Source organism: Astatotilapia calliptera, chromosome 14 (genome assembly GCF_964374335.1).
Source record: "Astatotilapia calliptera chromosome 14, fAstCal68.1, whole genome shotgun sequence".
In the NCBI taxonomy this organism is placed as follows: Eukaryota; Metazoa; Chordata; class Actinopteri; order Cichliformes; family Cichlidae; genus Astatotilapia; species Astatotilapia calliptera.
Window position 1 is genome coordinate 39,324,970 of NC_137435.1, and position 13,605 is coordinate 39,338,574.

General features: G+C 41.8%; 1 protein-coding gene across 1 annotated transcript in view; it reads left to right on the top strand.

The window, feature by feature from the left end:
* Positions 1–1,354: 1,354 nt before the first annotated feature.
* The window catches only part of ulk2 (unc-51 like autophagy activating kinase 2), a 33,690-nt gene continuing 21,439 nt past the window's right edge, over positions 1,355–13,605 (top strand). Inside the window, exons 1-3 of the mRNA XM_026193337.2 lie at positions 1,355–2,461; positions 6,349–6,441; positions 6,625–6,666. Of these exons, the coding sequence (XP_026049122.1) occupies positions 2,372–2,461; positions 6,349–6,441; positions 6,625–6,666 (225 nt within the window). The 5' untranslated portion in view covers positions 1,355–2,371. The remainder of the gene's footprint in view (positions 2,462–6,348; positions 6,442–6,624; positions 6,667–13,605) is intronic.

Here is a 13,605-nt window from a genome sequence, read left to right on the forward strand (position 1 = left end):
AGGGGTGCTTATTAAACCTCATCTTCTTATTGGTGCTGTCAGAGAGGCTAGTGTAAGATACAGGTACATGTGAAACTTCCAGTCAGGATGTTTGTTTTTGAACACTTAATAATTAGACAACAGATCATCTTCACTGGGAGTCTAATTGACATTTCTCATTTTAAAGGACTCAAAGTAGAAGATGAGCCTGCAGTAATACTGCAGTAATGATATTATATACAGATATAATGATGTAGAAATTAAATAGAAAGGCAGACTTTGTTTACTGTTGTGACTTTTAGCTATTTAAACATCCTTAATGAGAAATCTATACATGTCACCTTTCTTCAAGCCAAACACTCAGGAGTGGTGCGTCACATGTAGATAAAGGGATAAGCTGTATTTGTTCGTGGAAATGCTTTGTCATCAAAGAGTTTAAACAAACTCTTGTTTTATCTCTTATATTGATTTTCTTGTCAGCTGTTGATCTTACAGTTGTTTTAAGTCGATTAAAAATGTGCTCTTTTGCCCACTGACCCTGCACATACATTTGAACATCTCCCGTATCACACTGTTCGGATACAGTCAGCTAGATAAAAGGCTCCACTAAGTGAACGTTTCTTTCAGTAATTCAAGTTGTTCTTATTATTAATCTTTTATGGCGTCTGTTTGGCTGTGTTTTTACAGCGCACCTCCACGTCTCCAGGCTCTCTTCCTGGAAGGGTGGAGGCTCGCCTTCACCTCCTTCACAGAAGGGATTCTGGGTGTGTGTGCCAGTCCTTAGTTACAAAAGACATTTTTTTTAAGTTGTTGCACAAGTTAAAATGTCCACTCAGCTTTGTCCTTTTACTGCTATTTTTCCCAGCCCCAGAGGGTGTAGACTTTAAACACTAAGCAAGACAAGATGTGTCGTTAATAACAGTGTATGTATTATTTTGCTGACAAACGGTGGTTTTTCCCCTCTTTTAAATATATTTGCTGTCATATTGTATAGTTACATATAGTTAGATGTTTAATTAACCCCCTTCACACACAACTTTTGTTGTTTAACCATTGTTAAAATATCCATTGTTTCACGTTTAAATAGGATATATGTCAAAAAACACTAATAAAATATATGAGCTACATGTGTTAAAGGCAACATCCTCCTCCTTCACCCCTAATTTCCCAGAATTCATTGTGATCATTTTTTAAAAATAAGAATATCAACTAGAGTTAATCTAAACAGCCATCAAACATCGTTGATAAAATGTATCGTTTTATCGCTGTGAGTCTTATTTGTACGAACAGTCCTAGACTGCCGGGACTAACCTTTGCAGCGGAAGGAAGGGTCTATGTTGGCCTCCGCGGACGGAGAGACTATAAAAGGAAATATGGCACTAAGTTTCTGTATTGTTTAAGTCAACGGCAGAGTAGGCGGCTCTGCTGTATTTTGAGAAGTGACAGCACTGTACGGGGGTTTAAATACTGCACAGTATATGTACAGGCAGACTTACAGTCGTTGCGTTTGGAAGCAGATTTAATCGAAGGCGACAGTTACTTCCAGAGGCAGCGTTAGCTGTCCTGCCAGACTCGACGACGAAGGAAACAACGAAGTGTTTTTGTTATTTACACGGATGAAATTTATACTAACCGGGGAGACGTCTGTGTTTTTCCAACAGCTCTTATGGACCTGGGCTTGCTGTCGAAGAAGACAGATAATAGGGACTAACAGTCCTGTGTTGATGTTTTACGCTAACATGGTCTGTGTATTAGCTCCCTGATGCTGGCTAGCTTCATAGGTTGCTACAGCTTGTATGTTTTAGCTTGAGTCTGGATTTATTGTCAAGTATCGGGACAGGTATCCTTACGTTCTTATACTTCTTAGTATGTTCCTAGGCGCTGTTTACATGACGCTTGGTATAGCCAAAGGGCTATATCACTGTCAGGCTAACAGATAGCTCAGTGTCTGCATCTGCAAGATTGGCATCATGTAGACTGTCCCTCTGAACGGGTTAGGTGACCAGGACACGCAATGTGCTAGTGAGCGTCCTTAGAGTGCTTTGCAAAGCTGGATTGAAGCTACTGAACTAGGTGAACGAGTGACAGCTGGCACGGATATAGTTTAGCTCAGACTGAGTTAGCCATGCTTAAACTCGTCCGTTGTGTGTGATATTGCAAACATCCCAGCCTGCTTGGAGGGCATGTGAATGCATCATGTCCTGGCTGCATCTCTTATTTATGCAATAACGCACACCAGAGCAGCCTGTCATGAAATAATTCCGCAGTGCAAGAAGCAGCAGCATCATCAGGACTCAGTCGATAGCTTGCCCTGGGATTTTTTTTCCTCTAAAGAGGACAGCGTCATCCAAGGATAACCAACTGTGCCCAGCTGGACCATCGGTCATTCACAATGGAAACTGTGGGAGATTTTGAGTACAGCAGAAAAGATCTGGTTGGACATGGAGCCTTTGCTGTGGTGTTCAAAGGAAGACACAGGAAGGTAAATAAATCAGTTGCACATTTGCATCCCCTCCTTTACTTCATCTTGCAGGGAAAGGGAGAGCGAGCAGACAACTCGTTTGGAAATCTGGGTCAGTCAGTAGAACTGGGGACTGCTGCTCTGCAGCACTATATCACCCTTTTTTGTGGGGAAAGATAATATTTTCAAGCACTTTCATAACTAAACCCCTGCATCCTGGCTGATGTAATGTGGAGTCATGCTGTGACAGGTGATTATGGTGCCATTTCACCGGCCTGATGGGAGGTGCATGAGTGCATTTATGCTATTTCGTTCATTCATGATCGAGATGAGTCAGGCAGCTGTGAATGACTTGCTGACGTACTAAGGCAGGAGGGAGCATGGGGGGTGCAGTGTTTTTCCTTTTGCCTTTTTAAGCAGAAGAGCTTTACTTATGTAAGAGCTGCACAACATTCATTCACACTGAACCACAGAGAGATCATTAAGCTCAGAAAGTGGATTAAATTGCTAACATTTCCCGGAGTGGGGCTTTCCGTGACAGAAGAAGCTTAGGATGGGGTGGGTTTATATATGTGTGACAGAGATGCAGGCCATGACATCACGGTGGCCCAGTGCTACTGGTGTGAAACAGATGGTCCTGAATTCCTGAACTGAAGCTGCATCAGAGCATCCCCGGAGCCAAGCTTCTATCTCACTGTGACAATCGATTACCAGCTCAGAGCCTGGAAACTCTGAAACATATGTGTCTGTGTAAACAATCCCTGTGTGTGGTCACATGCTTCCATGTCAGGTTAAAACAGACCTGGCATGTGATCAGTGTGTTTACTATTTTAGTCCCATCATCTGCACTCTGTTTAGCCTATTTATAGGATTGTGTGGGCTCACAGGCGCAGGACAGTTAGAGGCACCTGGATGCATCAGACCTAATGGATTGATTCATTCCTCGGGCGGTGTTGGATGTTGCATATGGTCTCATGTTGCACTGAAATATCAATTTATTATGCAGAGTCTGTTCACAGATAAGATAGACCGGGGGCTAGTTTGAGAAATGTCTTTTGGCTTCTGTGGGTAATTCCCCCTCGAACTTTGAAACAACAAATGTCGGAAAAGAAATAAATGTATTTGGTGTGAATATCACACTTTTTCACTTTGTGTTTTATTCCTAGACTTTATATAAATGATGTAACAACTGTGACATCGCCCACTGGTTTTGGACTGCATTTAAGACCCTCAACATTGTCTCTGCTGCCCTGTTGTTGTTGTGTTTTTTTTTTTCAGATAGAAATGACCATATTTGGACTGTTGGGTGGAGAGCTATGTTATCAGCTATTGCTAGCAAGTCAATAGGAACAGTTCAGCCAGCCCAGTTAGTGGCAATGAGGTGACAGATATATGACTGCTGTATTTTTTGAGGCGAATGAATATAATATACATTACACCAAATATATTATCACCTTAGAAACTACCAAAATCAAATTCTTTCTGGTATTTAATGCAAAACAAGCACCCCCTCCTTTCAAAAATAAAGGGGTAATTTTCCTCACCCAAAGTGGGTCTGTAGGGGAGGACTGTGCAAGTCAGCGCTACCGGTCTGTATAGATAAGACAGTGAGTTGTTTACCTGATGTTTCTGGCCAAATGATAAACAAAGGTTCATTTTATTTTATGTGAAATACGACTTAAATGTATAAAAAATAAAATTAAGATTAAATTCTGTAAATCTGTAATTGCAGTTTTCCTTTGGGGCCATGCTGTGGGTGTGATTTTTGTTTAACTCATGTTAGAATGATGCAGAATTGTTACATTTTAAAAATGCTTTCTTAACTTTTCATAATAATATAACAAATTATAATATTTTCTCAATGCAAGTTTTATTCTTTGAAACATGAATCGTAGAGATGTATTCATAACCACTGGTTTTAATTGACTGGATGTTGATCTACCCAATGTTTTCAGGACAAGGACATTTCAAATTCAAATTCTATTTGTCACGTACACAGTCATACACAGTACGATATGCAGTGAAATGCTTAGACAACTGCTCGTGACCTAAAGAAAAAAAGGAAAAGGCTATGAATAAGATAGGAAATAAATATGAAAAATTAAAAAGGGTAAATTTAACTAGGAAGGAATAAAATATAAATTAAGGTTAAAAATGAAATAACTGTACAACACAAATTAGAATGAAGGGTAAATTTAACTGGGAGAATAAGATAAAATATATAAATTAAAGTTGAAAATAAAATAACTGTACAACAAAATACACAATAGACAGTATAGAAATATATAAGAATGTATGAAGGTATATATATATATTTTTTTATATTATACGCGCGCACACACACACACACACACACACAATAACAGCAGCTGTACAAGTATTAACTGGAAATGAAGAATATAGTGACCAGTGTTGTGCGATCCACATCATGTCTTGTGCAGTGCAAATATGCTTAAAGTGATTTTAAACTTTGTGTACAATGAGTGGCTCGCATAAGCTATGAAGAGCGCTGCTCACAGTGCTCTGGTCCTACTTTCAGCTGTCCAGTCTCACCTTCAGCTATATCTGGTTGCAGTGTTATTGACTATAATCTCTTTGATGCTCACAGGTCTGTAATCAGCTGTGATTCATAAATGAGATGATGCTTTATCCTGGAAAATGAACACGTGCTTCTGTCGCGCTCAACAGGGCAAATCTGGTGACTCCACCTTTTCATAACTCTTATGTGGCAATTAGCTAGGTTTGAGCAAATACATTTCCTTTATATTGTACAATAAAGGCATCCTGATCCAAGAGCTCATCTGGAAACAAGATATTGCTCTAACAGTCATCTGAGCGCCTTGTCACTGAGTGCAGAACCTTGCTGTCAGAAAGCCAGTTGACCCGGTGTCACTGGGACAGCTAAAATTTCCTTCGTCCTTCACGAGAACTTGTCCACTGCAGTGCCAACAGCATTTTGCATGTGCTAGAAAAATCAAAGCCATATCAGTTTAATTTTGAAGTGTAAATTCACATCAATGATCAGATGTAACCTTAGATTTTGGAGAAAAATAAAATCTAGAGTTTTTGATGTGTGGCAGAATGGGGTTAGGGTTGCCATCATTGATGAGGACCTGGAAATCAGGGGGATAAATTTGGCTGCTCTTGCCTTTAAAGTTAATGGACTGATTAGATTGCTGTCTGTAAGTCTCATGCCTTCTTTGTGGTTCATGCTGACTCATCGGCACGGTGTAGGGTATAGAAAATACACTTGTATGAGTGTTTGTGACAGGGTGAATGAGGCTTGTATTAAACAGTGCTCAGTGTAGAACACCATGCAAACATTCGGTCAGTTAGACAGAAGTTGATGTTAAAGATTCCCAGTGTGGTTCGAAGACTTCTAGGGCATCCTGTAAACACAGATTGATTGGGCTGAGCTTATGACCTCACGTACATATTGCTATTGTGCTCACACTGTCCGTTATCTCTCTTTCACCTCCACCTCCAGTCTTGATCTTACATGATAAAGTCTGTTACCTTAGCGTGCCTCGTCTAAAACCGAGGCAGTGTTTGCTAAGACTGAATAATAAAACACTCTGGTAGAGCTTTATCACACACTAAATCCCACATGTGTGTTTCTGTTGGGCTGTCTCCGAGGTATATTGATCACAATACGAGTTGGCCAGGATGTTACGGGTTTCAGGTCAACAAAAATATTTCCTGAGTGAAAGGATGGTTGCCTCTAGCCACAACTAACTCATGCACTTTCTCTATTGGTTTTAAGTGGTCAGCCTGCAGCGTCAAGGAACTCAAAACCTCAAGAGGAAACGTATGAGTGGCAGCATTAAAAATTCAATCTGAACTGTTGTGCAGGAGCATCCTTGTTAACTTCTCACGTGATCTGTTTCCTCTTGTTTTGTGTTGTGTAGAAGACTGATTGGGAGGTGGCCATCAAAAGCATTAACAAGAAGAACCTGTCCAAGTCCCAGATCCTTCTTGGGAAGGAAATCAAAATCTTGAAGGTGAGCATGACCCTGAATTTAATTCCCTCCTTTTTTCCTCTTTACTGGAGTCGACTCGACTTGAGCGTGCACCTTATAAAATCCGGCCCAGATAGAAACATGAATGAAAGTGACCCGATTAACTTCCGTAGGCTAGTTGATGCTCCTGCTAATGCTTTTCACTTTTCTGCTCTTTTTGCTCAGGAGCTGCAGCATGAAAACATTGTGGCACTTTATGATGTCCAGGTAAGTTTGGGAATCTTTTAAAGTAATGTACGTCTTTAGTGTTTGATTTAATTTTAGTATGCAGCTTCTTTAACTACTGTTTCATCGTTTGTTTGTGTCTGAGAGGATGAGCTTCTAAAGTCCGTGGTAGAAAAACAGAAATTTTCAAAATGAACCTTCATCCAAAAAGATCACCAAGCGTAAGAATATGTTCAGCTAGCCTAACCTGGGATTGGCTATGGTTCAATGCACAGGCAGTACGTGAAAGCTGGATGAAGCCATATTAAAGTTACACATTGGTTTACTGTTATTTCAAGCTGCCAGCATTTTGGCCATACGTTTAAACGGATGTGATTGAATGATATTGTAGAGGTGCGGATTATCAGGCTGCGCTGGCAGTATACTTATCCGTTGGTAAGTTAGAAATGAACATTTGTTAGCATGTTATGGACATAATTCAAATGTATGTTGCTAAATAATGTGAAAGTAAAATGTAAATATATCCTCAAACATGAGTCACATCTGCAGCTGTTGTGATTGTGAGATCAGCAGCAACTGTCTCTGATAGCTATGATAACATGTTATATGAATTTCAAAAAAGAAATGATAATGTTGTTGTTCAGTGCCACATATAGCATAAGTCATGGACGCTTAGGATGATGAACGGGTGACACTAAACTGTGATGATGCCGTAGATCTTTTGTGCCAACGAGATCACGCACGCTGTCCTGGTTATCACACCGCTATCTTAATCACTTTATTTGGGATCTCTGAGTATTAAGAGCTGAGCAGCAGCTTGTCTTCTTAATCTGATAACTTTGGCACAACTAGTCAGAATTTATCTTAGTGAAGGGATCATTAAGGAATGTTTAAATAAATAAAAATACTTTGGTTAAAAAATTATTTTATTGCATTAGTCACTTGGTCTTGTTGTTTTGCCGTACATAGGCTTTCCTAGATGGGAATATTGATGACAAACTTAGAGGCAGCTGAATATTGTTACAAAGTGTATGTGGTTTTTGTCCATCCACAAACATGTTTGCGGGCGTTCATGCGCCGGCGTACGCCCTCGGCCTCGCTACTGCCACAGATGCAGTTTCTGCTGGAAACGCTGAGTCTGTGGGTAAACTTGTCTGTGTTTCTAGACATGAGTGAACTCAAGCAAAACTCCTAGTGAGGGTAAAAAATCTGATTCTGAGCTCGCCTGCTTTACTCTGATCTCAGCTGTTGGCATTAACAAAGCAGCTCAAGTTCACAAACTAAGCCTGTTAACCTCCTTAAATGTGTCAAAGTGCATTAGTGTTATATGATGGTGTTAAAACCGTTAACTCTGACAAACACAATAAAAGCTTCCAGAATTCCTGAATACAATCTGGCGGCCATGTGACTAATTACCCAGAGTGCTTTGCAGTTACAGTTAAGTAAGTCTATCATTTTGGCCTTTTCTATGGCTCACATGCACATCGAGCTTGATGTGAAAATGCTGTTATATGCATTTCTAAGAGTAGATCACAGCACCACAAGAAACTAGTCGTAATATGTTGCAGTCAAATTAGTAGAAAAGTGTTTTAATCTGAAAGGCCAACCTGTCAGTGCAGTCAGTCTGCTGCTGAGCTGCCCATGTTCACGTTAGGAGGAAAACAAAAACTTTAGCTTACTTGTGTAACCCCGGTTCTCAGAGTAGCATGACTGCAATGTCTCACTATTGGATGCGCCTCCCTGCGTATTCTTCAAAAGCATTTATCTCATTCCGCCAATCCTGATTGGCTGGTGAAGGCGACGGCCATGTCGGGCAGAGCCATCCACCCTTAACTAGCTTGCGCTATTACACGGTGGTTATTCAAAAACCTCTTCTCGCTTCGGAGCAAATCTTAAACTTAGCTAGCTAGCTTAACTGTCCACAGACAGGAGTGTTAGCTGTTTCCCGTCGCCAGGCGCTTGCTACCTTTGCTCATCTCTCCTGAACCCGGATCTTCACCACAGATCGGGCATCATACCATTTACCTCCGGTTAGATCCCCTTTAGACCTAACAATTATACATTCATTGTTAGTTAGTGGTGCTGGTTTCAGTCATTAAGGAAATGTACTGTTTATATGATTGGGGAAACCTGCTGTCAGCTGAGGCTGAAGAAGAAGTCACTTAGAAAACACTACGTCCAGAAGGACGGGGTCAGCGTTTGTGGATTTCTTTACCTGGACGAGCGTGCGTCGAGACTGGAGTCAGGAGAGCCTTTGATTGTATTTTTCAAAGCTGTCTGTCTGTAGTGTTTAGCAGTGGTTGAGCCGTAGATAATGTTGTGATGCATTAATGATGGAGTTAGTTTCCTACACAGACTGTTGTTCACTGATGGTGGGTGTGAGAGAGGCTGTTCTGCATTTACTCCACACATGTTAAACAAATGTTTGATTTTGAATTTTTTAAAGGCAGAAAACTTGCAGTCACGAATAAATGATGTGATTTACTCCACTTTGCTGATGTCTGTCACAAGGCGAGCGCACAGTAGGATGGTTCTGACAAGAATGCTGAAAAACCCGTTCTTCAAACTGCTATGTTGTTTATATCCTCTGTTATATTGGTTCATATCAGCAAGCAGTAAAAAGGTTCTGTTTAGATGTCCAGAATTGGCTGTAATACCATAACTACTAATTTACCACTTCAAATGTGATGGTGAAGCACATCCCACATAGCAATGGTACTTCCTGTGTTTGCGTAAGCCTCCCTCTGGGATCCTGCTGGTCAGCCTTTCCACCGGTCCACTCCTCCCACCATGTCCTCATCCCTTCATCACCCATCCACTCTCCTGCTGATGTAATAGATCTCTTCCACAAGCAAGTGGCTGAGGAACCCATTAGTCAGGGTGCGTTTCCAGCAGGGATGAGATGTTCAAGTTTCTGAGTTTCATATTTAATCAGGTGTTTGGGGGGAGAAATGGTTACATCATGAGAAAATAAGAGACTCACATAAAAGAGAAGGCACACAAAAAGTCGTGGTTGGTAGAGGTCAGTGAAATTATGAGATCATCCCACTGATACTTGACTTTAGTGTGCAAATCTGTTTATCATACTGACAGAATTGGGGTTTAAAGAACCCAAACCCAACATGATGTTTGTGGCATGAGATGAGATACTGCTGCTGTTTTTGGCTTAAAAGCATTTTAGTCACTCCCAGCACTCTTTCAGTTGTGTGGTTGCAGTTCCTTCGTACTCGTACACTTTGGGTCGTGATTTTGTTTACCTGAGCTCTGTCACCTCTTGCTTGCATGTCTGAGATGGTCACCAAGCTTTGCCTGTCACCGCTTCAGGCACAGTGTCTCCGTGTCTTTTCTTAGCAGCTGCATCTTTTTTTACTGTCCCTTTAGTGTTCCCTGTGCTAGCAGAACAATGCTGCGTGGCAGGCTGGGCTCCCTTGGCGGTTATCTGTACTGTCTGGTGTATTACAAGCCTGGCAGCTGTCACTTCCCATTATTTATACGTGATATATATTTCACTTTACCCCCCAGCTCCCCCACTTGACCTGTTCCCAGCTCTATTAGCTGTTGTTTGAAGCATGTGTTGTATGTATGGGCTTACCAGACACAACAGGAAATGTGACCCAAACCAACTTGTGCAACCGTCCTAGCCGCTGTATTAGGAGCATGGAGCAGAGATTTTCTGCTTCTTATGGTTCCACTACCTTAATATTTCATCCCAAGCCCACAAAGCAAACTGGCAACAAAGCTGGTTTTACATTACTGTGGCAATCCTGTATGAGCTGGAACTGCAGAACATTGTGAGTGATAACAGTACACACAGTGACCTACTGCTTTTTTCAGTAGGGTCATTTGGAAAATGCTAGCTCGATGGTCAGTGAAAATTTAGATGTGGAGATCAAGCGATTCTAGCTCACAGTGCTGTTTGTGTTCACACTGCTTTGGATCTTTATGAGCACCATATAGATCATGTGCTTGTTACTACACACTTAGTAGAACAGCTTACATCCCTGTGTATGTTACATGTGTTCACTCAGCATCCACACTTTGACGAGGGACTATATTAACGTACAGCGTGGCATCTCAGCACTTCTCGTGCTAGTTGCTGATGGCACAGAACAGTCACAGTTCTTTCATGTTTTTCTCTGCTGATTTTCACTCTGGTCATACTGTAGAATCTAAATAAACTTCTACATATCTTTGGAAACCTCTACATACACTAGAGTGTGCTAGCTTTTTTGGATGCAGTGAGTCACAGATGTACACAGATGCACCAGCAGCCTCTCAGAATAGCTGTGTGCTGACAGAAGACCGTGTAGCTGGATGTAGGAGTCTGCACCTTTGAAAGATTGCAGGTCCTTGGGACCAGAGCTGTAGTTTGGAGGAGCTCTGTTCATTTGCTGTGTTTAATGACAGCCTCAAGCACACAGCTGATTGGCTTACAGTCCTTGTCCTCTGCACTGTTGATGTTAAGCGTTCTGCAGCAGCGTGAGGTAGCCTGGTCTAATTATAAGGTGTCCCGTGTCAGGCTCCTGGTTCCTTCTCCTCTCTAACGCTGCCGCCACCACAGATTTGCTATTTGGATTCTTATCGATGGATGGATGGATGGATGGATGGATGGATGCATAATAATGGCTGATTTCATGGTTTCACTGAATTCCTTCTCGTCAAATGAGAAACAAGACGACTCAGAGAAAATGTGCTCAGTCAACAAAAAGTTGATTGTTGTTCTCAGCACATAAGAATGATGTCCAACTGAGTAATTCCTGCCTCCTGACAAAGATTTGAATTTTATTATTGAAAGTTCTACAAAAGGCTAATAACTGGACACTGAGCAGATCAACATGATTAAAGCAGGACAGGTTCTGACTGGTGTTAAACAGAGGAAGACAGGTTTTTGGTTATTGAGAAAGCTGCTCCTAGGAACGTTGTGTGCTTGTTCAAGGAGGGTCCCTCCAGCCTGACATGTGTAAAAACATCTGGTATAGGGGCTGTTTTAAGGAGCAAGAGGCTAATTTCCTCTTAGCTGCTGTTTTAGAGCTCGTTTGAGTTTTCCTAGAAAATCGTCCTGTGTCTACATTCTTTTTGCACAGCTTTGCTTTCCAGACATTTAACTGGGTAGAAGATCAGAGGAAATCACTGTGGCTGCTCACTGGAGCACACAAACATATGCCCAGTCATCTGCTTAGAACATGTACATGTGTCTGTTTAATCACCACGTAAGCATGAGCGCACACAGTCACATGATGTTCAGTACACATGTTGCATAAGAAGCTGACTGAAGGTCTCAAGCCACAAAATACAAGCCTGTGAAACTGTGGGTACTGTGTGTCAGACTGTCTTGGCCCTTAATAAAAGTGTATTATTGGCCTTTTTGTTGTACATGCACTGACCTGTTGCAGTCAAGTGTATATTGATGTATGAGTGAACTGGCATATCTGCGTAATGACGCGATGTTTCTCTTCCTGCGAAATGATAAACATCCTGTCCTGTGTATCTGTGACTGAGCAGCTGTGATGGTCAACAAGTGATCCTGAGTTATTGTTCTAAACACATCATTAGTTGTTTTTTTGTTTTGCTCCCTGCTGTCACTTACACAAGCCATGTGTCGCGTTGTTCTCCCGTTGGTCAAACGTAGGCTTTTCTCGGAGCTGAGTTCCCTTGAATTATTCCAGTCTTTGTGAAGAACCTGTCTCCTGACCTCCCGCTTCACCGTGCACCCCTGCCCTCTTCGGTTTGACCTTTCCCCATCCCCCATATAGTTACATAACCGTGCACTCCTGGAGTTGGCATGATGTAATAGTGGAACAGCTAACCAGGCAGTATCTTGTTTTGGCTCACATTGACTCATTGCAGTCCAAAGTATTTTTGCATTCATGTGAATGTGCTCAGCGCCCATGTATTGTGTCGTCAGTTATCATGCGAAGCAGCCAGCCAGCTGAGTTGCTTGTGAAACGGCTTCTAAGTGCTATGTGTGTGTGACATGGCTATGATGTGAGAGGAGGAGAGAGTCTATTTATGTCATAGTTGTTTTGGAAATTTTGTGCTGGAAGGCAATGTTTTTGGAGCCCAGCCCAATCCACCCATCAAAATCCAAAGTTCACCCGTGTTTACATCAGAAGCAGCCAGTGTGTGTGAACGGTACATTCTAGAAATCATTTATAAATGGTCAGAGATTGTCACTTTTATAACTGTGAGCTGCTACTTCCTCTAAGCTCTCACAGACAGAGGCTGCCCTATGTGCAGTCGTCACCACCTGCCTCTTGAAATTCATGTTGTTTCTTACCAATGGGCAACGCGCCGAAACCGAAGCAACTGCTGCAGCCAGAGACGGTAACGTGTGAAGGGCCCGAACCGTCATGGATAAAACGGATCAATCCCCAGGCAACAGCTTCACTCCCTGCTGTTTGCTAACCTCTGCTTTCTGTGGATGCTCAAACTTGTTTGTGTAAGAGTGTTATTTAGTCATGTCTGCTTCATAACTAACCTCAGTGTCTCTGAGGTTAGTTATGAAGTGGGCTTTGTGATGTGACTCTTCTTTCACTTCCCCCTCTTCAAGATTACGACCACATTATGTAATCCCTCCTACTTGACACACCAAGAATGGATTCGGCTGTCCCATCTCCCTCCAACATCTGCCCCAGCTGGTGAAATCATTGGTATGGAGTTGGAAAGGATTACTTAAGAGCTACCTAGAAGACACAAAACACCAAAGCCATTTATGTCGGGGTCACACACATCAGCTGACTTACATGGTGTCACCGTGCTACAGCGAGTAGTCGTGTTTGTTGTGTGGCTCGATCAGCTGAGTGAATCTCATGAAATGCTAGAGAAGAGTTTGTGCGTGTGGTGCACTAAAGTTGTGTTGTGACTGAAATTGAGCCTCAGGGCCTGATCTGTGTTTAGATGAATTTGATACATTGGCGCTCACAATTTTATGGCTCTAAAGAACAGAACATATAAGACGCCACAACGTTGAGTTAAAATGTT